Source organism: Ochotona princeps, chromosome 15 (genome assembly GCF_030435755.1).
Source record: "Ochotona princeps isolate mOchPri1 chromosome 15, mOchPri1.hap1, whole genome shotgun sequence".
Lineage (NCBI taxonomy): Eukaryota > Metazoa > Chordata > Mammalia > Lagomorpha > Ochotonidae > Ochotona > Ochotona princeps.
Window position 1 is genome coordinate 3,325,944 of NC_080846.1, and position 27,876 is coordinate 3,353,819.

The 27,876-nt window shown below is 62.2% G+C and overlaps 1 protein-coding gene across 3 annotated transcripts in view; it reads left to right on the forward strand.

Annotated features, from left to right (window-relative positions):
- SCUBE1 (signal peptide, CUB domain and EGF like domain containing 1) overlaps positions 1 to 27,876 on the forward strand; it is an 86,049-nt gene that overhangs the window by 54,979 nt on the left and 3,194 nt on the right. For all 3 annotated transcript variants that reach the window (XM_004589440.2, XM_004589441.2, XM_004589442.2), the window contains 14 exons: positions 9,079 to 9,195; positions 13,849 to 13,971; positions 15,406 to 15,522; positions 16,558 to 16,680; positions 18,705 to 18,821; positions 19,024 to 19,128; positions 19,901 to 20,017; positions 20,937 to 21,074; positions 21,990 to 22,193; positions 22,777 to 22,938; positions 24,039 to 24,206; positions 24,789 to 24,950; positions 26,169 to 26,366; positions 27,676 to 27,828. In XM_004589440.2, the coding sequence (XP_004589497.2) occupies positions 9,079 to 9,195; positions 13,849 to 13,971; positions 15,406 to 15,522; positions 16,558 to 16,680; positions 18,705 to 18,821; positions 19,024 to 19,128; positions 19,901 to 20,017; positions 20,937 to 21,074; positions 21,990 to 22,193; positions 22,777 to 22,938; positions 24,039 to 24,206; positions 24,789 to 24,950; positions 26,169 to 26,366; positions 27,676 to 27,828 (2,004 nt within the window). The remainder of the gene's footprint in view (positions 1 to 9,078; positions 9,196 to 13,848; positions 13,972 to 15,405; positions 15,523 to 16,557; positions 16,681 to 18,704; positions 18,822 to 19,023; positions 19,129 to 19,900; positions 20,018 to 20,936; positions 21,075 to 21,989; positions 22,194 to 22,776; positions 22,939 to 24,038; positions 24,207 to 24,788; positions 24,951 to 26,168; positions 26,367 to 27,675; positions 27,829 to 27,876) is intronic.

A 27,876-nucleotide genomic window follows, 5' to 3' on the forward strand; every position in this document is an offset into this window, starting at 1 on the left:
ATGTGAGCAAGAGAGTGTCGGCTTGTGAGTGTGGGTGGGTGTGTATTTGTGTGCGTGTACTGGTGTGTGAACATGAGCATATGTCTACGTGGTGGTGTGTGGCCATGGCCAGGTGTGTACACTGGCCTGTGGGTGTGTGCTGAACAAGTCTGCATGCTGGTGTGTGGATATGAGTGTGTGCACGTGGGTTTGTGTCTATGTGTTGCGTCAGAGAGTGGAGGGGCTCGCTGCAGATCAGAACTCACTTTTTCCTTTGTCAAATGTTGATCCTCCATCAAATATGCGTTTTTCTTTGGGTGCCTGCAGCAAAGACTGCAGAGCCCAAGCCTGATGCCTGTGTGCGTGAGGAGACAACCCCCTTACTTCCGCTAGCTACCCCCTACGCAGCAGGCCCCAGCAGGCGGTGCGCCTCTGGTTTTCAAGGGGACATCGTTTTCAGATGCTGCTCGCATTGTTTCGGCAGGCCTGCTGGCAAGGCTGGCCCTGACCCAAGAGGATGCAGAGGCGCAACAGGTCAGAGCAACAGGGCTGTCTCCTCTTCGCCCAGACCTCTGCTCGCCAGGCGCCCCACAGTTCCTGGGGGCTGACCCCTGGGGTGAGCCTCCAGTGCCTTCCAGGCATAACTGTGGTCACCTGGACTTGTCCTGGCACTTGTGGCCCTCTGCTGGCTCCCAGCAGCCTTGGCAGCCTCGGGGCCAGCTGGGCACACGGGAGGCAGCAGGAGCCCACACTGAGCCTCCTCCCAGTGGACTCTCGGGGCAGGTGTGACCCAGGCAGTCTGCTTCAGAAGAGCTGGGAATGGCAGAGGGAGTAGAGTTGGGGGTTGCTGCAGGTGGGCCCCAGCAAGCAGGTGCAGCCTTGTCCCCCTGGAGGTCTTAGTCAATGAGAGAGGCAGATGGGTGGGGCCAGAGGAGGTCACACTCAGCCCTCGGCTTCACATACTATGAGGTGTGGGCACTGCTGAGGCTGGAGCCCCAAAACAGTCAGGACCTGGAGCTGGCCCCACATCCCCAGCTCTGCCCATTGCAATCAGTGGGGAATAGCCCTGAGCCGGACCATGGAGCTGGGCAGGGGAGGGAAGGAGGACGGTGCCAGGATTCAGGGCTGACCTGGGCAGGCTTGGAGAAGCAGGCATCTGTGCCAGGCATCAGATGAGCAAGCCACCACGGAGCGGCCTTGCCCACATTCCTACTGCCTGTGCCCTCGGAGCTGGCCCTGCCTGCAGCAGAAGGGCCTCCTCTGCTGTCCCTGCAGCACCTAGCGTGGTGAGCAAGGTCACCATCCAAGGGAGACAGCCCCCCCAGAGCAGATCCTCAGCCTTAGAGGCCCCCCTAAAAGGCCACACACATTTAAGCCCTGTGCTTAGGAGTTCCCAGTGCCTAGCACCCGTCTCCTCCAGGAGCTGTCTGCATGGTTGAACTTCAAGCCCTACTGGTAGCCAACCCCGACCCCCAGCTCCTCCTAGGTTCCATTAACAGAAATAAGATACGGATAACAGGGGGTTTGCCATTCCCCAGCCTGCCCCTGCGGGTCAGGGCGTGCCCAGCTGACCCCCATGGAGAGAGCAGCCTAGCTGATGAGGGCTCAGGCATAGGTCAGCCTTGTTTGACGATTCTGTCTGTGGGGTGGTGGAGGACGGGACCAGTGACCCCAGAAGATCCTGGGCAGGTAGGACAGGTGGAGGGTTGTTGGGGTAGGGGAGGTGGCCAGCAGTAGATGAGGACAATGAGATACTGAGGAGTTCCACACAAGGTCATGCCCTGGGTCATCTGGCTGCACAGTCCATGCCCTTGACTGCCCTGCTGGCCAGCTCCCCGTGCAAGGAGGGAACTCTGAGCAGCTAGCTTGCACTGGGGTGCTGTGATGTGAGCAGGCCCTCTGCACTTGTGGCACCAGGTTCCTCTGTGGCTGACAGGCACCCGCCTATGCTGGGGACGTGTGAGGCTGAGGTGCCAATCTCCTGCATCTGCAAGGCTTATTTCTAGGGTAGGCAGGAAAGGGCAGGCGGAGGGCTCCCGGGAGACCCATCGCCAACCCATGGGCACCTGCCCAGGCTCTTCACTCTCCATGGTCTGCCCCTGGGGAGCAGACATGAGCTGCAGCTTCAGGGTGAGCGCCCTCTCCCCTGTCCCCATAGGGTGTCCGGTGGCGTCTGGACAGAGGAGTCACCATGGCTCTGAGAGAGGAGGTGGCCCAGGAGCCCAGCTCTTCACTGCCGCCACCCTGCTCCGAGACGGAGAAGGTGGATCTCATGCACTCCTCACCTCATAACAGTTTGCTCCAAATCTTTTTTTCAATCTTCATTTTTTAAAAGATTTATTTATTTTTATTGGAAAGGCAGATATACAGAGAGGAGGAGAGAAAGAGAGGAAGGTCTCCTGTCCAATGATTCACTCCCCAGTGACCACAACGGTTGGAGCTGAGCCATTCCAGGAGCCAGGAGCCTCTTGCAGGTCTCCCATGTGGGTGCAGGGCTCCAAGGCTTTGGGCCATCCTCGAATGCCTTCCCAGGCCACAAACAGGGAGCTGGATGGGAAGCGGGGCTGCCAGGATTAGAACAGGCACCCATATGGGATCCCGGCGCATTCAAGGCGAGAACTTTAACCTCTACACTATTGCGCCAGGCCCTGCTCCGAATTTTTGAAGAGAGAATTTTGGCAATGTCTGGCAATCCCACACATGTCTAAGTCCCTGCATTAACAGCCTGTTTTGCTGACACAGCTCAGGGCCAAGATCATAAATTGAGGCACTTAGGCCATGCTTGATCTTCTGTGTTCCTTGTGCAGAACCTGCCTGCTCTATTCACCCAGGCCCTAACTTCCTGGCTCCAGGTTCCCAAACGTAGAAGCCGGCAGATGCACAAACACTGCCAGCCTTGGACAAACCCCTCAGCTCCCTGGCAGGAAGGCACTGGCAGCCCAGAACTGCCAGCCACACCAGGCCCTGGGAAGCCCCACAGAGCTGGAACCCCCAGGGGAGGCCACTGTGGTAAGGGAAAGGGGCTCTGTCCCCCCATCTTCACCCCGAGAGGGAGGACGCTCCTGCATGGCAGCCAGCAGTTGCTGTGGGGAGCAGTCACCCTAGTCGCTGAAGAACAGAGCAACCGGTGTTCCCAGAGGCCTCCACGCACAGTGAATCATTGACTCCTGTCACGTGGACGCAGGTGTGGGATTTAAAGATTGAAGTGACAAATGTGTACTCTCTGGCTGACTTCCTCAGGCCCAGCCCTGCGTGCAGACCACTGGGGGCCCGCCCACGGCAGGCTCTACTCTGGCTGCCTCGAGTCAGACCTGTCGGCTCCGGGCTCTCCTTTCTCAAAAGCAAACTCAGGCTTCCCATGGCTGCCATCAGCAAGTTCCTGGGGTAGGGTGGGCAGTGGCCTGCAGGCCGAGCCAGGGGGCGAGCAGCTACCTGCCCAGGCCTCTGTGGGTAGTTCACCTTAGCTGGCTTACTGGGAGGACCTGTTGCTCCCCCTCACCCTTCTGCTCCTGGGCCAGCAGGGCTGCGCCCCAATCCTTCCCTCCTGCTTCTCTCTGTCCTTCTAACCCAGAAGGAAGCCTCCCTCCAACATCAGGTCCTGGTTCTATGGATTGGGACACAGACATTGGATAGCAGGTGGTCAGGTGTAGGCTGGCAGCAGCCTCCCTAAGGGGGGCCGCCCCCACCCTCTGTGCCGGCTTGGCCCAGGCCCATCCATCTCCCAGCACACAGCTGGGCCCCCCAAACCATGTTGTCTATGTGGGATGCACCTGACACCCTCAGGCTGTCTCTTTGTGCCTCCCACCCAAGCCCCACCGTGACAGTGCTGTGCCCTCATTTGCCAAGTACTTCCTGGTTAGTTCTCCCATGAGTGCCCCCACCTGGGGAAACAGATGTCCCCACGCCCCACGCTGCAGGTGCAGAACCAAGGCTCTGAGAGGGAAGACCGCATGTCTGGCAGCAGCCAAGGACTGAGCCCTGCCAGCCCCAAATCCCCCGGGAGGACCAGAGCAGACCCATGGCAATCCCAGGCTTCCCTAACGGTGCCCCGTGGCAAGGCTCACACCCAGGGGACCAGGGGGGTGCAGTTCCAGTCAGGGGAACCCCTAGTCCCAGCCTTCTTGCTTTCTCAGGATCTTGAACCTCATGGCCACCAGGGGCTGGCCTGAGCATCAAGGCACCCAAAGGTAGCCAGGCATTCTTTCCCTGGGCCCCACCTCTGGCTCCTGCCTGCCCCCCGTACCCCAGCCTGGTTCTGTCCAGGCTTGTCTGCTTACTTGCAGGGTCTCTAGAGACGTGGAGCTCGATGGTGGCCCTGGAAGTCAGAGGCCCTGGTCAGTGTGGCAGGATCTGAGAAGGGCCTGACGTGGCTGTGCTCAGGGAGTGTGGGGGTGTGCGCTCCTGCCTCCTTTCCTCACTCAGGAGGTGCTCTGGGCAGAAGAGTCTGAGCCCCAAGTCTCCCCCAGCTGCTGTGGTCAGCTTGCCTGGCTTCCTGGTCCACCAGTCAGCCAGCAGGCTCCCCAGCCCCTGGCTGCAGACCCACAGGGCTCCATCTTTCAGGCACATGTGGTTTCTGCTTAGCAGGTCCCAGGAGGAACTGCCCGCCTGGCTGACAGCACTGAGGGTATATGCCACTCTCCCAGTCCGGCTGGCACTCCTGGGAGACAGCCCCCCAGAAATGTCCTTGAGCAGGGCAGATTCCAGGTAGATGGAAGTCCCCGTGTGGGGAGGGGCAAGGCCTTTGATCCCTGCACAGTCGAGTCTGCAGGGGGCCTTCATGGGCTGCAGAGTTGCCTGGGCATGTGCCGTGAAAGCAGAGCCCAGGACACAGCCGAGGCTGCCACCAGGCCTGGTAGCCCCTTGAGCACCATGAGCAAAGGGGTCCAGCGGGCCTCAGCCAAGGGCAGGGGCAGTGCCAGTGCTGGGGCTGAGCCTCCTCGGCCTCCTCCCCCTCGGGCCCCTTGACAGTCCTTGTGGACACCACTGTCCTGGCCTTCACAGCCCCGCTGCCTCCAGCTGCCCAACCCCGTCCCCACCCCTCATCTGTTCACCAACATGGTCCCCAGCACCTCTGCGGTAGGTGATCGTCAGGGGTGGGCACAGGGCCAAGGCAAAATGCAGGGGCAGTGAGGTGAACACCAGGCACTTGGGCTCAGGCCTGCACTCCACCCTGCCTGCTGAGTGGGGAGATAGCAGGAGGCCACTCTCTGTATCTGGCCGGGCTAGGCATGGCCTACAGGTCAGCACTAGCAGGGTGTGCCAAGAGGCCCCCTCAGGGGACCAGGACCTCTGTCAGAGGCCTCACCAAGGAGTGCAATGGGGACCAGTCAGCAAGGGAGGAGAGTCAGGGGTCAGTCACTGACCCCTTCGTGGCTAATTCTAGGGGCAGTAGGACTGGGGGACCTCCAGGGCCTTACAGGGCCCAGTGCATGGCATGCAGGCACTGGGCCCCCAGGGGAGGGCTGGGGGACCACCATGGCAGGGTGCATGCCAGACAGGCACTGGATTCCCAAGGAAAGGCCAGGGGACCACCGGGACCTTGCAGGGCCGGGTGCATGTCGGGCAGACACTTACCCCGGGGAAGGGCTGCCCTTACACCAGTGAGGAGTTCATTCCTTTCTTCCATGGTCTCCACAGTCCCTGCAGGTTAGTGACCCCTGTGTGGGACACTGGGCAGGAGGAGCCCTGATGTAGCTCCAGAGGGTATGTGGTTAATGGGGGACCCACCGCGCAGATAACCCGTGCTGTCTGAGGGGTCCGAGGCTGAGGCAGGGCCCAGAATATGGGGAGCAGGGTGAGACAGCAGAAGGCCTGCTCACGGCAAGCTGCGGGGTGCAGGCTGGAGGCAGCCAGTGGAGATGGGCTTTGCTTTGCTCCCATGATAATGTGGATAGAAGACAAGGCATGGCAGTTCCAGCTCCCCTCTCCCGGCCCCATGCCCGGAAACGGGCTCATTGCAACCCAACCAGAGCCTGTCCCCAGGGCTCAGCAGTGAGAGAAGTTCAGCAGCCTTTGCTGAGTTGGGATGGCCCCCACACAGCGCTGCCACTATGTTTGAAAACTGAAGAGTGGCCAGGCTCATACAGCCGGCCGTGTAGCCCTAAGACTGGCCTTCAGTGGCCTGGCCCTGGCTGAGGGCAGAGCCAGCATGCAGTGCCTGCCTCAGGCATCCCCATCCCTTGGCCCTGCATCCTGCAGGCATGTCAGCCACCCTAAAAGTTCCAGCCCAGTGCAGGAACTTCCCGCTTTGGAGCCCCAGCTATCCCAGGCTGGCCTTGCTCCCCCTGGCCTCCCGCAAAAGTGTCGCCAGGGCTCCCCTGCCACAGGCTGGCTGCTCTGCTGCCCCTCTGTGGTCAGCCGAGGATGCCCACCCAGCCACCGGCTATCTGGGTTCAGATACTGGCCCCTCCTGAGCTGCCTCTGACCCAGACGCATGGTGCAGAGGATGCCCCACCCGTAGTTAACACTGCCCACGCACATCACTGTGCTGCCAGAGGGCCGCTGGGAGGCCTGGGTGGCTTTAGGGGCTGTCCAGGGTGGGAGAGTCAAGAGGACCCACAGCTCCTGCAGCACACTCTCCCCTCGGACCCTTGGGAGCAGACCCCAGGAGGCCTGCCTTCGTCCTCCTGTCCTTTGTAGTCACACTGCCCGGCCCGGGGGATCACACTTAGCCTCGAATGCCTTCGGCCTACCTGCTCCCTGGCCCCTGGGTGGACCCGGAGGAGGCCCGGAATCCACCGCTTCCCTCCCCCAGGACTGCCTGGGTGACCTGTGTAGGAGACACCCACTGGGAGAGGACAGGGCTGAGGGTTCGAGGCAGCGACAGCTGCCTGTCCAAGTGGGACAAGAAGGTGCCCAGGGATGGGGGCCAGGCGGTCCCCAGGCTGTTCGTGAGAGGGCCTGTCCAGCAGTGCCCAGGAAGCTGCAGCCGCTCGTAGGCCAGCCCAGCATGTACTTCAGGCTGCGCAGAGCCAGGAGGGTGGCTGGAGGCTGTGACGTCACATGGTCCACAGCGGCCCGAGCAAGGGCTGACGCCGATGGCGCTGCACTAAGGGGGTAGCAGGAGCAAGCCCTTGGCCCTGTGAGGGTTCAGTCAGGGTCCTCAGGAGCTGAGCTGCCTGTTGGTGGTCAGCCCCATGAGCAGACTGTTACGGGCTGTTGGTGGACACTGCCCTCACCCTGCCATGGGGTAGTCAGCCTGTAAGACTCTAGGTACCAGCTCCTGGCCAGAGGTGTGGAGGGTCATGAGCTATGAGGGTGGGGCACAAAAATGTGTGGTTGACACCACAGCCACGCATGATAGGTGGGCTACTCAGCACCTCTACCTGGGGATCAGGAGCTCTGACACCCCGCGTTCGAAGCCTGAAACAAAGAATCGGCAGTGCTGCTGTGGGTTGCCATCCAGGACGGCCTCAGCCCCGTCTGCCCAGTAGGCAGGCCCCTGAGACCCCCTTGGCTCTGGAAGGTTGGATTCAAGTCCCGTTGGGCCTCCCAAGCAGGGCAGGACCTGCAGGCTCGTGGGGACCCGTTAGGTTGGCTGCGTTTCCAGAGATGCAGCCCCGTGTCTGATGCCCTCTGCTTCCCCCACAAAGGATCCCCTCCCCCAGGCCTGACTGAATGAGCTGCACCTGGAGAACAGGTGTGCTTTCTGAGAGTCCACAGGCAAGGCTGAAAAGGCCCTGGTGGGAGACTGGGGGGAGGGGAAGGTCCACTCATCTTCCGCTCCGGGGTGGGGAGGCCAGATTTCCCCCGCCTGTTGCAGGCGCAGGGCGGGGAGACAAGTGTTTGTCTAGTGACTGCGCGTCCCAGGACCCTGGGCCAGGGACTCTTCAGCTGAAAGTTTGTCTCCCCCCCCAGGTGCGGGTGCTGGGAGTGGCTGGGACACTGATTGATAGCTGGGATAAGTTTCCTTGCTCCAGTCGCTGTCCCACGGAGAGACAAGAGGCACGTCCCAGCCCGGGGAGGGGCTCGGTCTCCTCTCTGTGTGGGGGGCCCCAGGGAGGTTCCTGGTACAGGTGCCTGTGAACTGGGCTTGGGAGAACCGCCAGCACACTGCACCACGGGGAGGAGGGTGGCGCCAGACAGCTCCCCACTGGACCTAGGGTTTGTGGAGACCCTGAGTGGCCAGCAGATGTCAGGGTCAAGGTGCCCATAGCTCATCCTTTGCCAGCCAAGCCACAAGCAGGAGTGTACATGCAGGCCACCACCCACAGCAGCTCTGTGGGCGCACTGGGCACACCCCCAGAAGGCTGAGCCTACCTCTGCCCTGCACTCGCCAAGGTGAAGTTTCAAGGACAGTCCCAAGCAGCGGGAACTCCTGGCAACCGAGGCTTTCTGTCCATGTGTTCATCTCCAGAGTGGTCCAGAGAGCACAGCCCCTGGCCAAGGGAACCGGCCCCCCGGGGAAGCAGGCGCAGCAGGCCGGGGCCACTGGCCTAGTTCCCGTGGGACCTCCTCTTCCTGGCAGCAAAGAACAGCACGTGCTTAGGCGCCGCATCTGCAGGAGAAACGGCTGCCAGGTGCTGGGAGGACACCCAGATGGCCATGTTCTGAGGCCTGCAAGAGGGGCTCCCCCAAAACGTGTTCTGTGCCAACCGCCCCCCTTACCGCTCAGCCCCTTCTCCAGGCCTGGGGAGCGTCACTCTCACCACGCAGTGTCTGGAGTGACCCCGGTTAGGCCTCCAGCCACTCCAGCCCCTTTGATTTCTGCCAAGGGGGTGGAGAACAGCCCTAGACAGGCTTCAAGTGGACACAAACCAGCTGCCTCGGCTTCCTGCTCAGTGAGAACAGATGTTGGCCCGAAAGCCTCATCAAGCTGATGGATGGGACGCAGGCCCGAGCACCTCCCATCCACCCAGGCTTCCCGGGCCTGGGGCAGGGCAGAGGTGTAGCAATCGGGCCCTGGGCCGCTGAGCAGCGGCCAGGCCCTGTTGCATGCTTGTCCCAGGAGTGACTGGGGCAAGTGGAGAGGCCTCCATATTGCAGGCCTTGCCCTGGGCGGCCTCACAGACGTGGAGCCAACAGCCCGAACCCAGGGGGTGGGGTGGCTATGGCCACGGCACCAGGAGACCGAGCCCTTCCGTGTATTTCTCTCCCCAGAGACGTGTGCAGTTAACAACGGAGGCTGCGACCGGACATGCAAGGACACAGCCACCGGCGTGCGGTGTAGCTGCCCAGTCGGATTCACACTTCAGCCAGACGGGAAGACATGCAAAGGTCAGCTCAGCCCTGGAGCCCTGGGCGCACGCTCAGCTGGCTCCGGCCACTGGCTGCCAGGTCCCTGCAGGGACAGTGACAGCACATGGCTGAGGGGAGGCCATGGAGTGCCAGGTCCCTGCAGGGGCGGTGACAGCACGTGGCTGAGGGGAGGCCAGGGAGCCCCAGGCCCCCGGCTGCCAGGTCCCTGCAGGAGCGGTGACAGCACGTGGCTGGAGGGAGGCCAGGGAGCCCCAGGCCCCCAGCAGCAGCCCTGGGGCTGGATTTGAGTGTGTGATTGTCCACTGGGGTCAGCCGCTCGGCAGGACTTCTGGGGCCTTGGCTGACACAGGCTCGCCAAGGCAGGTGGAGCTGGGCTGATTTCCTCAGCTGAGGCTGCCCTTGGAGAGCTGCAGGGGCCCTTGGGGGTGTGTGGGGGTGTGGCTCCTCAGAAGCAGCGACAGAAGGACCTGTGTGTGAGGGGAAGGACAGGCCAGGATGCTGGCACAGTGAGAGGAAGGCGAGGTTTATCATCTTCCCACATGGAAGACAGAGTGACAGGGACCCTCCGTGAGGAGGTGGCTGGGTCAAGTTGGGGATTCCCTCAAGAAGCCCAGGCCCCAGGGACACGAACACCAAAGCTCCCTGCAGTACAGGTGTAAGGCGCAGCCCCTCGGCGCTGCACCCCCCGGCCCTGGCTCCTCTCCCCTCCCCCCTCAGGAAGCACACTGGGCCGCCAGGGACAAGGCTGGAAGGGGACAGGGGGCTGGAAGGGGACAGGGGGCTGGAAGGGGACAGGGGGCTGGAAGGGGACAGGGGGCTGGAAGGGGACAGGGCTGGAAGGGGACAGGGCTGGAAGGGGACAGGGGGCTGGAGCTTCTGGGTGACTTCAGGTAGTTCCAGATGGACTTCTCCAAGCCCACACAGGACTTCTTCCTCGCCAGCTCGCTGGGAAGGATCTGCAGTTATTGACAGAAATACCCATTCTTCCGCCCGTTTGTTTGAAAATAAGGCCCTTCTGTAGCTACTGCCCAGCCGGTTAATAGCCCGGATGCCTCCCTGCCAGGCAGACGGGCAGGTGGCGTCTGAGTCTTCACCACAGGCACTTGGGGCCGAGGGCACCCAGCAGAGCCAGGGAGACGCGGGCCTGGCATGCCCTCAGCCCAGTGAAGTCATGGCAGGCTGACTGCTTGCCCAGTACCCTGGGCCAGGAGAGTGTGGCACTGGCCATGCCACCTCCTTTCTTCCGAGGTGCCCGCCTGATCCAGGGCCAGGACAGGGCCGAGCTGAATTCCTGAGGGGAGGCCAGGGCGCCAGGAACAAGGAGCTGAAAGCCAGGAGCTCACCACTGGGAGCCAAGCTGTCTGGGCCGGAAAGAGACTGGGTAGGCATGCTGCCCAGCAAAGGCAGCTGAGGGGGCACCTCCCGCTGCCCCTGCCACACCCATCGGTCACCCAGGGGACACACACACCGTGTGCTATCCCCAGGATGACAAGGCACTAAGGGGAGCTCTTCCTGGGCCCCAAGCCCCCCTAGCCCTGGCCACCCATACCTGTTACTAAAATAACAGGGTCTTTGGCCAGGCCTGCCCCTACCCAGCTGCTGGACACAGAACCCTGGGCCTGCTGAGGGTCTCACTGCCACTGGACAGACACTTAGCAGGTGGATTTTCTAAGCTCTTGAGGTGTGCAGGTACAAGGGGAGGGGGCAGTGAATAATAGACCCTCCAAGTCCCCAGGGCAGAAGAGAGCTTTGGATCTTTTTGAGTCACGAAAAGAGCAGGCAGCATGGACAGCTGGACCTGCCCTGGGCTGCAGCCATGGGCAGAGGCATGAGTCAGGCCAGGACAGGGGCTGGCAGCATCTCCAGCTGGGGCCAGGCAAGGGGCTGGCCAGCTCCCATGGGCACCAGGCAGAGGAGGGGCAGGAAACTGTTCTGGGCCACAGCCAGAGCAGCATTGAGGTGGCTGCTGCAGCTACCTAGCTCCACGTGCCAGTGCAGGGGCAAGTGTGGCGGCTGTCAAAAGTGAAGGTTGAGGGGCTGGCCCATAGCTGCGGAAACAGGTGGTCTCCAGGCTACTTCAGGGTCACCTGACTCCCAGCTGGAGTATGGCCAGGGCGAGCCCATCAGGGGATTCCCAGGCCCTGGGATCCAGGCTCTACTGTCAGAGGGTACACCCTGAACTTGGCAGGGGTCCAGCGGAGATATCAAAGGGGATGGTTTCAAAGGTTCTGTGTTTCTGTGGCCACCAAAGAAGTCATTGTCGAGCAGACAGACGGTAGGGGGGAGATGGCTTGGAAAACCCAGGGCTCAAGGCCCAGGGCAGGTGGGATGACGAGGGCAGGTGGGAAGGCGACGTGTTCCACCCAAGGACGTGAGCAGCCTGGAAGGCACACCCCAACCCAACCCAACCGGGTAAGGGTCCTGGCTCGAGGCGTCCCACTTAGTGCTGTGGCCTCTGTGGATATCAGAGGTAGGCCCCTTGCTGGCTGATCCCACCAGGATCCCAGCCCCCTGCAGAGGAAGGAGCCCGAGTTTCCCTCGGAGAAAACTGCTCAAAACCGACTGGGAGACCCCCCACACACACACCCATTGCTTCCTCTCCCTCCTTGGGACCCCAAGCCAGGCAGGGTTCACGGGAGATGAAAGGAACCCTCCACCAGGCCAGCCCAGCCCCTTACCCTCCCTGCCAGGCTCAGCAGGGTGAGCAGAGAAGAGCAACACCCACTGGCCTTTGCTGCAGCTCACCCCGTGCCCTTGTACCCCTGTACCCACTCACACCTGTAGCATTGGAAGTGCCCCCAGAGCTTCCTCTCTGCAGCTCTGGCCATGGTCTGGGGTCACCTGATGACTGCATTCACCTGGGAAACCCTCCTAGGCCATCGCCCCCCTGGACCGTAGGGCACCAGACAGGTCCTGCTCTGCGGCCAAGGGCAGCGCTGTGATGAGGAGCACCCCAGAGGACAGTCCTTCCCAGTGCCAAGGGGGTGACTAAGTCCAGGCTGCCAGGCCAGGCAGCTGGGGTCCCGCCTCAGGAGCTGGGCCTTTCTCCAGCAGGACATGGCCATCTACGGGGGAGGGTGTCGCCAGCAGCCTGGTGCTGGGAGTTGGAGGGAATGTCAGGAGCCGCACCCATTGGCGGCCAGCGGGGGGAAGCCAAAGGGCCAGGAGCCCAGCCCCCGCTCTATCCTGGCCTGGAGCTGGAGGCTGACCCCCAGGCCACTGGCTAGGCCAGCCTGGGCCCAAGCAAACATACCACCCTCCATGTGTCTGGTTGCCGTGGCAGCCCCGTGGCTGACTGATGGGGAAGGGGCAAGGACTAGAGCTTCTGGAAGGCCTGAGACGCTGCTGAGCAGGCTGGTGGCGTACCAACAACCCTTTCATCTTAGAAGTTGGGCTGTGAGAGGCAGTGGAACCCAAAAGCACCCGCAGCTGCAGCCCAGAGAGGCCCCTGCCTTGGCCCACAGTCACACAGCTGAGCCACCATGGCCTCTGCCCAAGGCTGCTGGCCAGACTTTGTTCTTCCTGTGACCTAGGGGTCAGAGGGGAGGGGCACGGTGCAGTCTCCAGCTGGCGCCCCAGCTGAGGTCACCCTGCAGACACAGCTGGCCAAGGTCCTCTCCAATGTGGAGCTTATCTGCTTTGGGGAACTGACGGGTTCGGGGGGCTTCCTGGGATGTGGACAGGAAGTACTCAGCAGGGACCCAGGAGGCCCATGTGAGACCCCAGCCCCAGCTTCTGATCCACCCTCCCCCACTGCCTCCACACAGTCACTAGTGTCACTCTGTCACTGGGGAACATCGAGGGAGCATAGACAGTCGGTCATGCAGCAAGTGCCTGTCCAGCCTGCGTGGTTTGGTTTGCTGAGGGACTTCGTAAAGGCCAGACCTGCAGGGCTCTAGGCCCTCTGTCCAGAGGTCACTCCCCACCCTCAGCACGGGGTCCCGGGCCTCTGGCCCAGCGCCCAGCCTCAGGATGGCCTCCAGTGCTCAGCACAGCAGCAGCCTGCCTGCCCCAGCGCTCTGCTGAGCCCCGGCCACAGCCAATGGGGAGAACTCAGTCTGTTTTCCTTGCTGGCGCGCCCCTCCCTTGCCTTGTTTTTCTTCCACCAAATCGGGGTGAGCCCACCAGCCTAAAGCTCACCTCTCACTGTTGCCCCACACAGGCTTGTGTCTGGAAGGGTGGCTGGTGGGAGCCTGGGGGCCCCAGAAGAACTGATGGTGGGAGGAGGGACTGACTGGGCTGGGTCTCTCAAGGAGAGCTCCCTGGGGGTCGCGCAGAACGCCAAGCCACGGGGGTCACAGCTGTGCTCCGGCCAGGCTGTGAGGGAGACTGCTCCCTGCCACCCTGGGGTGTGCTCAGGGACTACACCCTTGGGATTGAATCAGGAGGGTTGTGGCCAGCTGACCGTCACAGCTAGCTGCCGCTGGACTGCTAAGTGAAGGAGCTTCAGACAGGCAGGCGGAGCTGGCACACGGCCATGGCTGGGGCCTGGGACAGCCCCGTGCCCCACCCAGCAGCTGGTGCCTCCTGAGCCCCCGTCTCCCCCACCTCCCAGCTCTGTTCCCAAGAGCCAGTTCCTGTGGCCTGAGTCTCCAGGACCTCCGTGTCCCCCACGTCCAATAGGAGGCCCAGGTCAGTCTCCTGCCTCAGCCCTGTCTCTCGCTCCCACAGACATCAACGAATGCCTGGCTAACAACGGGGGCTGCGACCACTTCTGCAGGAACACCGTGGGCAGCTTCGAGTGCGGCTGCCGCAAGGGCTACAAGCTGCTGACCGACGAGCGGACGTGCCAGGGTGAGCCGCTTCCAGGATGCACACCTCTAACCCTTTCAGCATTGGACACCTCCCAGGCTGGCCCCTCGGCCGTGCTGGGTCCCAGGATGTGGGTGCAGTTCCCAGTCCTCAGCGTGTGCCCCTGTCCGCCCTGCCTGCCTTGGCCTACTGGCTGTAGAAGTTGTCCAGGTGGCCGTCCACTGGCTTCCCGCCTCTGTCCCACCGGAGCCCTGCCTCGTGGGCCTGGAGCCTCCTCCAGGCTGTGGGCTGAGATGCTGCCATCTAGTGGATGACGTAGCATATTGCACATATTGTCCAGGCCCTGGGACTCTGCACTTGGATGTCTTGCCTGACCTTGTCCAGCTCTGCCGAGGGCTGAGGGGGACCCTTGCCCAGGCCACATCTCCCTCGGCTCGACCTGTGTCCATTCACTCGCAGGCTCACCCAGGAGCTGGGCCATGGCTCCTGTCCCTGAGAATTCCATTTCCTTTGCTTGGTACTCCGGGCCCCCTGACTGCCAAGCTCCACACGGTCCCCTGGAGCCCCATGCTGCCACCTGCCAGGCTTTGCTTGGGTCACCCTTCCTGCTGGCACTTTCCCTTCAGCCCAGGGGTAGCCCAGGTGCAGCAAATGCCTAATGATCTCCCAGGCCACCCCTAGGCCACATTCCCCTACACCTGAGCACCCATGGCACCGCGCCTTCCATGGGGCCTCTCGGAGAACGTGCGTGCTGTGTGTGATGTCACAGGACTATCACGTCCAGGGGTGGACTCGGAGCTGCTGTGCCTCATGTTGGGCCCAGGGCTGCCTTGGCCCCATTCTGGGGGTGGACTCGGAGCTGCTGCGCCTCATGTTGGGCCCAGGGCTGCCTTGGCCCCATTGGTTATCTCACAGAAGGCAATGTCCTCAGAATTTATGCTCAGAGCAGAATTGTCTTCTGGGAGCTGTGGCTCACTTCCTCCTTTCCCACCCCACACCTTCTGGGTCCCTTGTTTCCTGCTGACCCGGGCAGCCTGGGAGTTGAAGGTCAGGTATTATAGACTGTCACCCTCCCTAGCTGACGGTCATGGGCTACAGACCTGACCGTCAGCACATCCTGGTGGGGGGCATGTTCTCGTCACCACCTTCCTGTTTGTACCAGTCTCCTGGTTTTTGAATCAGTTGGGGTGGTGGGCTGCAGCGGGCAGCCTCTGCGAGAGGCCTGCTCCGGCGTCCCAGTTTTGCAGCCTCCTAAGGCCTCAGGCTCCCCACAGGTGTGGCTTAATTACAGGGCCGCCTGTTCTATCCAGAATATCCACCTGCCAGAAGCCACGGTCACCAGACATGCCTGGAAGACGAGGCAGCGCTGGGCAGCCCTGTGGCCCTGCAGGCTGGCTCCACAGCAAGCCTCATATCCGGGGCCAAGGGTGCGGGGCTGCACCCAAGCCCAGCCCTGAGACTCCTCCCCCTCCACAGACATTGACGAGTGCTCCTTCGAGAGGACCTGCGACCACGTGTGCGTCAACTCTCCGGGCGGGTTCCAGTGCCTGTGCCACGGCGGCTACGCGCTCTATGGAACAGCCCACTGCGGAGGTCTGCAGCTCGCCCCCGAGGCACGCGCCTGGCCACACGGCACCCCACACCCCAGTGCTGCCGTTGACCTGGTGGGCCTGGGAGGGGCCTCGGCAAGGCTGGACACTGACGGGCAGCAGAGGGGTCGGCCCGGGAGGAGGGGCAGCAAGTGTGGGCAAGCAGTGGGTCCTAGACACTCCTTTATGGGGTATGCTCGTGCAGCAGGGCCAGGGAGGGTAGGGGGCGGACAGTGGCTAGGGCAGGGCAGGGCAGGGTGTCAAACAGGCAACAGGACTCCTCAGGGGCTGCTCAGGCCCAGACTAGGGAAGCGATACAGAGGGCTTTGCCTTTGCAAAAGCACTGGGCCAAGAGCACACTGAATGCTTGGAGGCGGCGCATGCTGGAGCCTAGGGTGGAGGGAAGGGCCTGCCGGGGGTGTAAGCGGCGACCCCACTGGCTGGTGTGGAGCTTCCTGAGTCCCAAGGGACCGCAAGAGGTTACTCCAGGTGTGCTGAGGAGCCCCTGGGGCTCTGGCTATCGTGTGGGAAGGAGAGTGGCATCCAGGCATCTGGGGTGGGAGGCTACCCGTGCAGGGGCCGATGCAGCATTACTGATGAGCTGAGCTGAGGGCCTTGGGGGACAGTGGGGACAGGGCAGCCATACTCTCGGGCCTGCCTGCTGCTGGGGGTGGCAGCAGGAGTGGGCTGTGGCGTGTCAGACCCCGGGCACCACCTCCGCCGGTCTGCGGGCAGCCTGGGGGCTTGTCCAGCGAGAGGTCCCAGTCCTGCCACATCCTCTCCCACAGGACAAGAATGGGGGTTCCTGCAGTCTCCCCATGAGCTGAGGCCCCACGATCCTGGGGGAGGGACGTGAGCTGTGTCTATGAGGAGCCTCGTGCCCGTGTGTGTGCATGCGGGAGTGGGCATGGCAGAGACCTGCACTGCCTGCTGGAGTCAGGAGCTTCCTGACTATCCATCCCGGGCAGCCCCGGCCCTCCAGCGCCACGAAGGCACGCTCCCACCTGCCCTCACTCTCCCCCTCCCACCGTGCTTCCAGATGTTGACGAGTGCAGCATGGACAACGGGGGCTGCGATGAGGGCTGTGTCAACACCAAGGGCAGCTACGAGTGTGTCTGCCCACCAGGGAAGCGGCTCCACTGGAACAGGAAGGATTGCCTGGGTGAGTGGGAGAGGGGGGCTCCTCCGCTCTGTCTGCTGGAGCCCCCGACATGCGGATGAGGGGACCCAGGTGTCAGCGTGCAGCCAGGGCCACAGGGCCTGCTGCCTCTGTGGTATCTCGAGCCGGAAGCTGGGGGCAGGAAGGGGGTATAAAGGCCTTGCACAGCACCCCGTCCTGGCCTGCTGAGGAAGCAGCAGCTATGCGGAGGGGTAACTCGTGTCCTTGCAAACTTCACCCTCAGGGAAATCACAGTGGGGTCCCAGCCTCTGCTGAGGGGCCCCAGGCATTGTAGGTACCTCCAAGCTGGATAAGACCCAAAGCCCCTGGCAGCAGCAGAGCCCACCAGTCCCCCCATCATGTGTGGGCCCCATGCTGGGCACTGCAGTCTCTTGCCTGCCCTCCTGGCAGCCAGCCTGAATCTCCAGTGACTCCACGGGTCCCTCAGAAGCACAGCCGCGTTCTCTGAATGGACCAAGGCTGTGGCCTCCCGGCCTGGCAGCTCTCCCCAAGCCCTCCTATTCCCCTGACTGCTTCCCCACCCCACACCTCATCCCCACGCCCCTCCTGACTCTCTGGCTCCCTGGCCCTTGGAGCCAGCAGTTTCGTGTCAGTGTGCCTGTCTGCCCCCCTCCCTGGGACACATCCCCTTGGCACTGTCACACAGGTCCCTGCTGTGTCCCCAGCACGCAGTATGGAGCCTGACAGACAGTCGTCAGTACTGTGTGACTGAACAAGGGAGTCCCTCCCTTCGAAGCGCAGGCCACAGGGTCCTGTGAGGAGCGTGAGGAGCACAGTGCTGCTGAGGTAGTCGCTGCACCAGCTGCTGTTCTGGAGGGCTGTGTGCGGTGCAGGGCGGGGCCTGGTGTCATCGGGCTGGCTGTGTGTGGTTCATTCCTGCCTGAGAAGCAAGTGACTGGGTTGCACTGGTTCCCAGGCTGGCCAAGGCTGTTGGGCACCGTGGAACGGGCTCTCCGAGGCATGCCCCTGCAGCAGCCACCCTGGCTGAGCGTCAGGGCTGTGCTGGTTATGGTGTTAGCTGTTTGCAGGCACCGCTGTGTTGTCCCCACTCAGGGCTGTAGGAGCAGCCACGGGGCTTGTCCAGGCCACACTGCTGTCCCCGGGGCTCCACAAGGAGTTGTCTGTGGAAGCCTAAGCCCTGGGTCATCCAGCAGTTAACACGATTCGATCCCAATTTTGTTGTTTATTTATCTGAAAAGCACAGTGACAGAGAAACAGCTTCCATCCACTGGTTCACTCCCCCCAAGTGTCTGCAGTAGCCAGATCTGGAGCAAGCCAGAGCTAGGAGCTCCACCGAGGTCACCCACAAGGGCAACAGGGGCCATCGCCGGCTGCCTCCCAGGGTGCCCACGACTGGAAGCTGAGCAGAAGTGGACCTGAGACTCGAACCAGGCACGCTGATGCCTGATGCAGAAGCAGAACTCATTCACCACAAGCCCCTCCTTCCTGCTCCTATCTCTGTCTCCGAGTCACCTGCTGGGTCCATGACTCTGTAAAATCCTGTATGATTCTGGACAGCAGAAGGCCAGCTCAGACCGCTGGAGGGTCGTGCACAGCCCATCACTGGGCAGCTGAGGGAGGCTGCCACAGGTGTCCCAGGAGCCGGCTGACCCACAAGCCACCTGTCAGTCAGCCCTGATGGGTGCCACGGAGCTGCCAGCCTTTCCCAGGAGGCTGTGCAGCAAGAGCTGTGTCTGGGACACCTGCAGCAGGTGGGGGTGCCCACGCCCCCACCCAGGAGTCCATCGCTGGCAGTCATGCCTCTCCCAGGTGGGCGCCACACCTGCTCTTGGGGCAAACCCTCACAGAGAGCTAGGACTACTTTGGGAAGCGACTAAAGCCAGCCCCCAACAGGCTGACACACCCTGACGCTGCCTTCCCTGGGTCACTTCCCACCAAGTTGATCTGGACACAACACAGAGGGCAGCCCGCACTTCAGAGCCCTGCCAGCCTCGGGGGACAAGCACCCTGGCTCCTCTCAGGCCCTTCTCTTCCTTCTCCCCTAGAGATGGGCAAGTGCCTCTCCCGGGCCCAGAGCACACAGGCCCAGCTGTCGTGCAGCAAAGCAGGAGGCGTGGAACGCTGCCTTCTCTCCTGCCCAGCCCACAGCCTCTTCTTGCCAGGTAACCCTAGGAACCCCTCCTCCCTGGCTGGGGTCCAGCCCCAGTTCCCACCAGGATGACGGGCTCCGGTAGGTTCCAGTCCTTCTCCATGCACGCTGTTGGCTCAGACACAGACTGAGGCCCCAAGAATCAGCAGCGGTGGGGGTGTGTCTCGGGAGGGGAGGTGGGCAGAGTGCACACTCCACTTCTCTGTCCTCCCCAGACTCGGAAAACAGCTACCTGCTAGGCTGCGGCAGTCCAGGCCTACAGGGCAAGGCCCCACCGAGACGCAACGGCACCAGCCCCGGCCCCGGGCCAGGCTGCTCAGGTGGGCCCTGCGTCCTCCGCCGTGCTGCCCGTTAGGTCACCGTGCCACAGGAGTCAGCGGGGGTACTAGGCAAACACCCATAGGCTGCAGGCTGGGTCCCGGCTCTGGGCGGGGGTGCTAGAGGGGGCCCTTCCAGCTGCACGGTCACGACTCCAGGGTGGCTATGAGTCCTCCAGGGCCAGACGTGATGGGAGCAAAGTCCCTTTCCTATGCCTGCTGGGTTTCAGCAGCTTCTGGAGTCAGAGCTGCTCCCCTAAAGTGCCTAGATGTAGCCACTGCCCACACTTAGGGCCCAGCCCCATGGGGCTGGCCAGCACCAGCTTGGGACAGGGCAGGGAGTGGCCTCAGTGGCTGCGTCCACCAGAACGGGTCACTGTGCACACCGGGTGTACTGAATGTGCTAGGTGTCTGCTTAGAGCTTGTGAGTCCCATAGCTGCCACCAGCACTTCAGGGACTCAGCAGCCTGAGCTGTGACATCTCCGGCCCCTCCCCTGCCTCACGCCCTCTCCCGTTGCCCCTGCTTTCCTAGAAGCCCCTGCTGTGGGCAGACAGGAGCCAGCCCTCTGCCTGTTCACAGAAGACCTTTGGCTGCATGGTCCCAGCCCAGGGTGTGACCCCACCACACACACAGTCACCTTTTACAAGCTTAGCAGGGAGAGGGGGAAATGAGACAGGGCAGATTGTCTACACAGGGGCAGGGCAGCCCTGTCCCCCACCGTCTCCTTGCCCACTGGAGAAGCCACCAGCCGTGGACGCTTTGGCTTCCCACAGACGCCCCTGGCACTCCCATCAAGCAGAAGGCCCGCTTCAAGATCAGAGATGCCAAGTGCCACCTGAAGCCTCGCAGCCAGGACCCCACCAGGGCAACGTCACAGCAGCTGTTGCTGGGTGAGAGGGGTCGCCCTACCCCTGTCCTCTGAGTCACAGTGGAAGCGGTCTCCTGGGAAGCCAGCTTCTGAGTGGAAACCCTGGCCCCCCCGGGTGGCCAAGGGCTACTGTCCTCATCCCCCACCCAAGCGAGGGCTTTTTTCCTGGCCCACTGCACGGCTCGCCTTAAGCCTCTGCCCAGCGGGAGGGTGGCAGAGGGGAGCCGTGGAACTTGCCACCCCAACCTGACACAGCCTTCAAGGCTCAGCTGCCTCACCCTGCCCCCTCCCATCCTCATGGCCCAGGGCTGGGGCAGGGAGGTGTGTCACCACCCTGCAGCGACACTAAAATGACGAGGAATATTCTTGGAGGGCCGGGCAAAAACTGGCAAAAGCAGCTGCGTTTAAAACCTTTCTCTGCTGCTCCTGTCCCCGTCTGTCTAAGCTTTCCTGCCCGCTTCTTCACCACCCTTCCTCCCGTCTTCCACCACCCTTCTTCCCAATTCTTCCCGTTTCTGTATTCCCCCATTCCCCACGTAAGAGCCACCAGAACGTCACGAACCAAAAACAGCTTTATTGCTGAAAAACGGGCTGCTTAAATATAGTTCTTCCACCAATCACTTATGCACGTGGTCCACGGGGCGCTATCTGATAGGCCAGCAATCGCAGCGAGGGAGAATTAGCCTATCCTTGTGACTTCCTGCCTGCCTCCTGGCGGGAACAAGTCCCGCCTCCTGGCACTCGGCCAGCCGCCATCTTGAAGCCCCTCGTCCGTGTGGGGCCGGCCGCTCCCCACAGAGGTGTTTGTCCTTGATGAGTAGGGCAAGGAACGGGAGAGTCGCCAGCCCTTTGGGCGCCAGGCCAGCTTGCCCATCGGTGCCCCAAGCCGTGGAGCCCTGTCCGCTGACCACCTTCACCCCAATGCTCCCTTCCTTGTCCAGACAACTGCCATGTGACGTCTGTGACCCTCAAGTGCGACTCCACCAAGAAGAGGCGCCGGGGCCGCAAGTCCCCCTCCAAGGAGGTGTCCCACATCACGGCCGAATTCGAGGTGGAGGCGAAGCTGGACGAGGCCTCGGGTGCGTGGGCGCAGTGTGGCTAGGCAGGCTGCAGTCGGGCAACACTGGGCGCTGCAGGGTGCAGAGGCCAGCCAGGCAAGCGGGATGGACACCTGCAGCCAGGAAGGAGAAGGTGGCCCCGAGTTGCCCAGAGGGACATGGGCAGGGCACAACAGAGACCCACAGTCCCTGCCTCCCCTCGGGGCCTAGGAGGGTGGCTGTGTGGACCCTGCCCTGCCCCCAGAGCCTGTGAGCCCAGGACACACTCTCCCGGGTTCCCCAGGGACCCTGTCAACAAGGGGTGCAATGTGAGCCTGGCCCCGGCCCTCAGACCATGGCCCCTGCCCTGAAGACCTGGCGGCCACTCAGTCTGGGAGAAGAGCATGGGGACCGTGTGATGGGGATCAGAGAATCAGCAGGGCCCGGAGCTGCGATTCCTCCCCAGAGGGGTGGCTCCAGTAGCCTTCATGAGAAAGACCTGGTCCAGATGAGAGCTTGCAGTCCAGGAACAGACCAAAGCGGAGATACATGGCAGGAGAGGGAATAGAATAGGCCAAGGCTCAGAGGCCAGGGACTCACGGCCAGCAAGCAGGAAGTCAGGCAGAGTGGCCAGAAGGTAGCGTTCACACGGAGTGTCGGAGTCCTGGGGATGGGGGATGGCCAGTCACGTAGGGACCTTGCATTCAAGGCCTGAGGTCAGGATCGTCTTGTGGGGACAGTGTCTGCTTGAGTGGCAAAAGCAGCCCCCACCCAGAGGGTTGTGCCATGGCCGGGGGGCTGGTCACAGGGCAGAGGCCTGGCTGGTGCTTCAGTGTGCTGTGCAGCCTCCGGCGGGTCCTACGTCTCCCGCCCTCGGTCTGGGTTATTGTGTGACTGCCCCAAGGGCAAGCCTGGCAGGGTCATGGGATCACAAGCTTCTACGTGCCGGCCCCACAGACACCTGCGACGCAGAATGCGCACGGAAGCGCGCAGAGCAGAGCCTGCAGGCTGCCATCAAGGTCTTACGGAAGGCCATCAGCCGGCACCAGTTCTATGTGCAGGTCTCAGACACTGAGTATGAGGTGGCCCAGCGGCTGGCCAAGGCCCCCGAGGCACAGGGGACCTGTGCCACGGGCCAGGTGCTGCAGGATGGCAAATGCGGTAAGTCCCCGCTCGTGGCAGCCAAACATCCACCTGGCTAACTGTCCCTGTCCTTCCCTGTACACGTGGCCATGTTTGTGTGGGCATCTGGAGAGGACAACTCACAAGGGAATAGGGGGATTCCCCAGGTCTGTCAAGGAGAGGAACCCTGGCATTGGGCATCACTGTCACCCCTTGGACCTGGACCCTGCCCGGGACCCGGGACCCAGGACTCAGCCATATTTCCAAAGCCTCCTAGCTGCGTTGGAAGGAGATGAAGTGTGGAAGCCTGGATCATTGCTGCCAGAGTGTCACAGCTCGTGGGCCCCCTGGTTAGACAGAACTGGAGAGCGCCGCTGTGCACCCACACGGGCACCTGCCCCTGCACTGACCGCCTGGCGGGTGTGTGCCACATCTCTGCATCATCCCAGCGGCTTCCATCCTCCTGCCCGTGGCTAGGGGCACCCCTCCTTCCACAGGGCCCTAGACTACACTGTCTGAATTGAGTGCAGAGAGGGCCCTGCAGGAGCCTGGGGCAGGCACTGAGGAGCTGACTGCCACCCCCGACCCCCGCGTGCCATCACTGTCCGCTTTCCCTCTGCAGTGGCCTGCAGGCCTGGCAGCTACTTCAGCGGTGAGTCCAGCCAGTGTGTGCCATGTGCAGCAGGGACCTACCAGAATCTGGAGGGCCAGCTCAGCTGCACCCCGTGCCCCAGCAGTGACGGGCTGGGTCTGGCCGGTGCCCGCAACGTATCTGAATGTGGAGGCAAGTATGAGCTCCCTGGGAGAAGAGGCCAGGGTTGGAAAGGGGCCCAGGGCAGGGGCTTCACCTGCCTGCCAGGCTCCCGCCACAAAGGCCCACATGTCTGGTAGCGACTTGCAAAGCTCGTCACCACTTCCAAAGCCCTTGCCAAGTGTTGTCTGTGTGGTGGCCCAGCTCAGGAGCACCCCATCTTGGGTGTGCCCACCCACATGCAGCGCACATTTTGGTGTCTGTGGGACATAGGGTGAGGACTGGACAGTGCATGCCCTGTCCCATCTGCAGATCAGCCCACGGCATGCATGCCACCCTGAAGACACTGGGCTAAGCAGCCTTCCACCCACTGGAGCAGCAGCTTCACTCTGCACGGGTCATTGCAGCTGGCCTCTGGGTGGTGGGAAAAGCCCGGTTTTGCTGTTGTGTCATTTTCCAAGCATAACTTGATCTGCAAAAAGCATTTCCAACTATGCTTGCACTGAACACCTTCTGTGACACGGGCTTAGAGTCTCCCTGGAGCCGAGCGGCGTTCACCCTGGAGAAGCCTTGGGAGGAGGCACAACCTTTGGGGTACGATGCCCAGAGCAATGGATGAGAGGAGCAGGGACCTGCAGCCTCCCCCGGACAGAGGGCCTTGTGGGCGTGCAGGCACCACCTGCCCCTGCCCCCCAGGGCAGAGGTGGCTTCAGAGACCCGGGGTTGAAAGCTGAGAATCCCAAGATCAGTGCAGAGGGCCCTGCAACCACCAGCCCTCAGAGCTGGGGCTCTCTATGCATCTGGGCTTTCTGTGGAAATTCCAGAACATTCTGGAGTTGCCTTTCCTGTGACCCCCATGCTGTTTGCCCAATGGTGCCCTGGAGCTTAATGGACCAGTTCCACCAAGGAATGGGGGTGTTCCCCAGGGACAGCCCATTTGGAATGCCTGAGCCCACACATATGAGGGTGGGGGAGGGGATCAGTGCCCAACCAGACTGGGCCAGTATCTCACAGGAACCCCCAAGACTGCCATGCTCTCCCCACCCCACCCAGCACCTTTTCCAGGGGCATGGCCAGACAACTGCGAGCCCGCCCCCTACCTTGCAGCCTGAACCATGCCCTCTGACCTGCAGGCCAGTGCCCCCCAGGATTTTTCTCCACTGACGGCTTCAAGCCCTGCCAGGCCTGCCCCGTGGGCACATACCAGCCAGAACCCGGGCGCACAAGTTGCTTCCCCTGCGGAGGAGGGCTGCTTACCAAGCAGGAGGGCACCGTGTCCTTCCAGGACTGTGAGACCAAAGGTAAGAACGGCCCACCCAGGGGAAACGTGAACTGTGCAGGTATGCTTTCCTGGACACCCCTGATCTCCTTTACATGGACACTGGGTGGTGCCCTGGGTAGCTGGCACCGCTCCACATACCAGCACAAGCACAGCAGTTACCAATTGCCGAGTTCCAGCAGTGCCAAGGAGCAGCCCAGCTCCTAAGGAGAGCCCTGAGGACAAGAAGGGCCTGGCAGTAGCTCTGGCCTGGAGCTCCCCTTTTGCACTGCCAGCCCTCTGACTCGTGACCCCTCCCCAAGGGTCTGGATCTCCTCAGGGACCCCACCTCCCTCCCTGTCCATGGGCGCCCATCTGTGTGGCTGGCAAAGGCCAGGCAGCTCACACTCGATCCCACGGGGCCTGCTGCATGGCCTCACGGCGCCCCAGACACACAGACCTCTCTAAATTGTCTCTGACCAATGCACGTGGCCTCTCTGGCCGCAGGCCCTGCAGCTCCCACCAGGCTCCTGACCACACACCACGGGGACAGAGCAACTTGCTCCCTCGACTTCCCACGCTGGCCGTCTCCCATCTCACCGGCCCTTTCCCCACCAATCCACAGTGCACTGCTCCCCCGGCCACTACTACAACACCAACACCCACCGCTGCATCCGCTGCCCCGTGGGCACGTACCAGCCCGAGTTCAGCCAGAACCACTGCCTCACCTGCCCAGGCAACACAAGCACCGACTTTGACGGCTCTACCAATGTCACACACTGTAAAAGTAGGTGCTGCTCTCCTATTGGGAGGGTCACCCCCGCGGTGCTGTTGACTGTCCTGTTCGGTTCCCTTTGTGACACTCTCGGGAGCCCGTCACCAGGGGCAGCATGACTGTACCAGTCACCACTTCCTCTGACCCGTCACATGCCCTGCAGTAGTTTCCGGGCCCCTGGGGAAAGCAAGCAGCAAAGCCGGAGAAGGGGGCACAGGCCCTGAAGCCCCCGCGTGGCGGACATCAGCTCAGCTGACCAATGACACGGGGCAGGAGCTTAGAGCCATGGGGGCGGGGCCAGAGGGACTTGGAAGTGTGCGTCCCAGGGAGCAGGGTGATGTGGCTTGGGTAGTTCCCAGCGATCCTTTGGTCGGCTCTGTTTTCTGGGTGAGTCTCCAGTCTGCTCCCCGTTTCCAGGGCTGCTGGTCAGGCTGGGGAAGCCTCCAGGCAGCTGCAAGAGGGGCTTTAGCCCTGGAGGTGGGGCTGGCCGTGTGACCTCCAAGGCCGCCAGGCCAGTGCAGAGGATGGCTCTGCAGGCAGGGTGCTCAGTGTCCCAATGGGTCAAGTAGGGAAGCCAGATGAGCTGGAGGCCTGTGGAACACTCAGGTGGGTGTGGAGTATTTTCCAGAAATTTTGACGTGAGGAGAGGAGCTGTGAATGAGAATGACCAGAGACATGAGATAGATGAAGCATTGGCTTCCGTGTGCTTCTTGCACAACTGAGGCGGGGACATCCCTCAGGAGTTCAAAACCAGGAACTGTGTGGCCCTCAATAGTCACGTTGGGCCTCTGCAAGGATTCATGATTCCCAAGAAGCGAAGCAAGGCATGGCTTCGCCCTCCCTGGGGTGCTCCTGGGTCATCCCAGGCCCTGAGAGCAGTACAGCAGGATGCCACTGTCACTTGGCTGTAACATGCTCCAACGAGTGGCAGCAGGGCCAGCTCCGGAAGGTGACAGCCTACAGTGGCCCCCGCTAGAGGCCTGATGGGACAGCGTAGAGAGGGTGGGCTGGAGCCAGGCAAGGCAGCCCAGAAAGGAGTCACATGGGCTGGGCCTCAGGGAACATCAGGCCCAACTTGGGACATGCCTGGCCATGGACGGCGCTCAGGACCTGGCCGGCTGGCACAGGAGAACCAACAAGGGGACAGCGGTAGCGGCCAGCCCCAGGATGCTGCTGGGGACCCAGCTGGCCGGGGACTCTGACCAGATTCTGGGGCCCTGGTGCCCGCAGACCAGCAGTGCGGTGGTGAGCTCGGCGACTACACGGGTTACATCGAGTCCCCCAACTACCCTGGCGACTACCCGGCCAACACTGAGTGCGTGTGGCACATCGCACCTCCCCCGAAGCGCAGGATCCTCATCGTAGTCCCCGAGATCTTCCTGCCCATCGAGGACGAGTGTGGTGATGCCCTGGTGATGCGGAAGAGCGGTATGTACCAGGCTCAGGCGGGCAGGCAGGGCAGGGACAGCCTCAGCCCCATGCCCACCCCTCCCCCGGGGCCGAGCAGGACTGAAATCTGCCTGGGTCTGACTCTGAAAGGTGGGCTTTACCAAACTCAAGGGAAGACCCAAAAATCTTAGCAGGTACCCTAAGCACAGGACCTAGGACCCGGCCAAGTCCACTCCCCACTGTGGCCACAAGCCAGTCTCTCACCCCCAGTTGTCCCTCCAGCTACAAGTGCCCCTTTGACCCACTTCCTGTCACACCAGTCGGAGCAAGGCCCCAGATCACCCTCCCCTTCCTCCCTCTGAGGCTTGTGGTGCCAGCACACACCCTTGACAGTGGGTGCCCCTGCAGGGGCCACCCTTGGCAAGTGGGTGTTCCTGCAGCCCTGTCAGGCTGGGGAGAGGTTGCCCTTGGCAATGGTGGGTACACCTGAATGCCTGTCAGGTGGGGGAGAGGTTGCCCTTGGCAGTGGGTGCACTTGAGCATCTGCAGGGACCTGCTTTATTCCTCACAGCGCACATGGCCAGAACCCTCACTGAGAGCTGGGAGTTCTGGTGGGAATGTTACAGGGGGAGAAAGTCCCCACATGCCCGTGGGGGCCCTATGGGTGCCCTGTGGGTGCTTGGAGACTGGCAGAGGATGGTCAGGAGGAGGGGGTGAGCTGCTGTTTGCTTCTCTGAGATCCATGGGAATTTAGAGCCATATGCAGGCAGCAAAACTGCTAAGCCAGGAAGCCCTTGCATGCCAATGGGGGCTGCCCAGGGCTCGGGACCACCTGCCTAGCAGCAGCCCGTCACCAGCTGCCCAGCAACTCAGCCCGACATGGCCTCAGGCACCTGGGCCAAGCTCTCAGAGACAGGGGGCTCCGCGAGCTTGACTTCCCCACCCCCTTCCCAGCAGTGTCTGCTGCTCACCTGTAGTGAACCAGAGCGCCCTCCCACCCTGTCTGCTGGCTGCTGGAGTGGGCCCTTGTGCAGGCACATTTGTCTGGAGGGACAACTGGGCAACTCAACAAGGGGCTGTAGAAACAGGTGCATCAGAGCAAAGCAGGACCAAGGTAGCAGGGAAGGGAGCCGTCCAGGAGTCTTCCTGGAAGAGGAGCCACAGAAACACGTTGCAGAAAGATGAGGGAGAGCAGACAGTGCAGGTGCTGGTGGCTGGTGTGGGGAGGAGCGGGGCCAGAGCCAGTGGGCAGAGAGTGCGGGTGCTGCTGGTCGGCATGGGGAGGGGTGGAGCTGCAGGCAGGAGGCCAGAGCCTGTGGGCACAAGCAATGGCGTGGCGCCCCCGCAGCCTCGCCCACATCTGTCACCACCTATGAGACCTGCCAGACCTACGAGAGGCCCATCGCCTTCACCTCCCGCTCCCGGAAGCTCTGGGTCCAGTTCAAGTCCAATGAAGGCAACAGCGGCAAAGGCTTCCAAGTGCCCTATGTCACCTACGATGGTAAGGACACAGTGAGCCTGTCACAGGTGCACTGTCACAGGTCAGGGA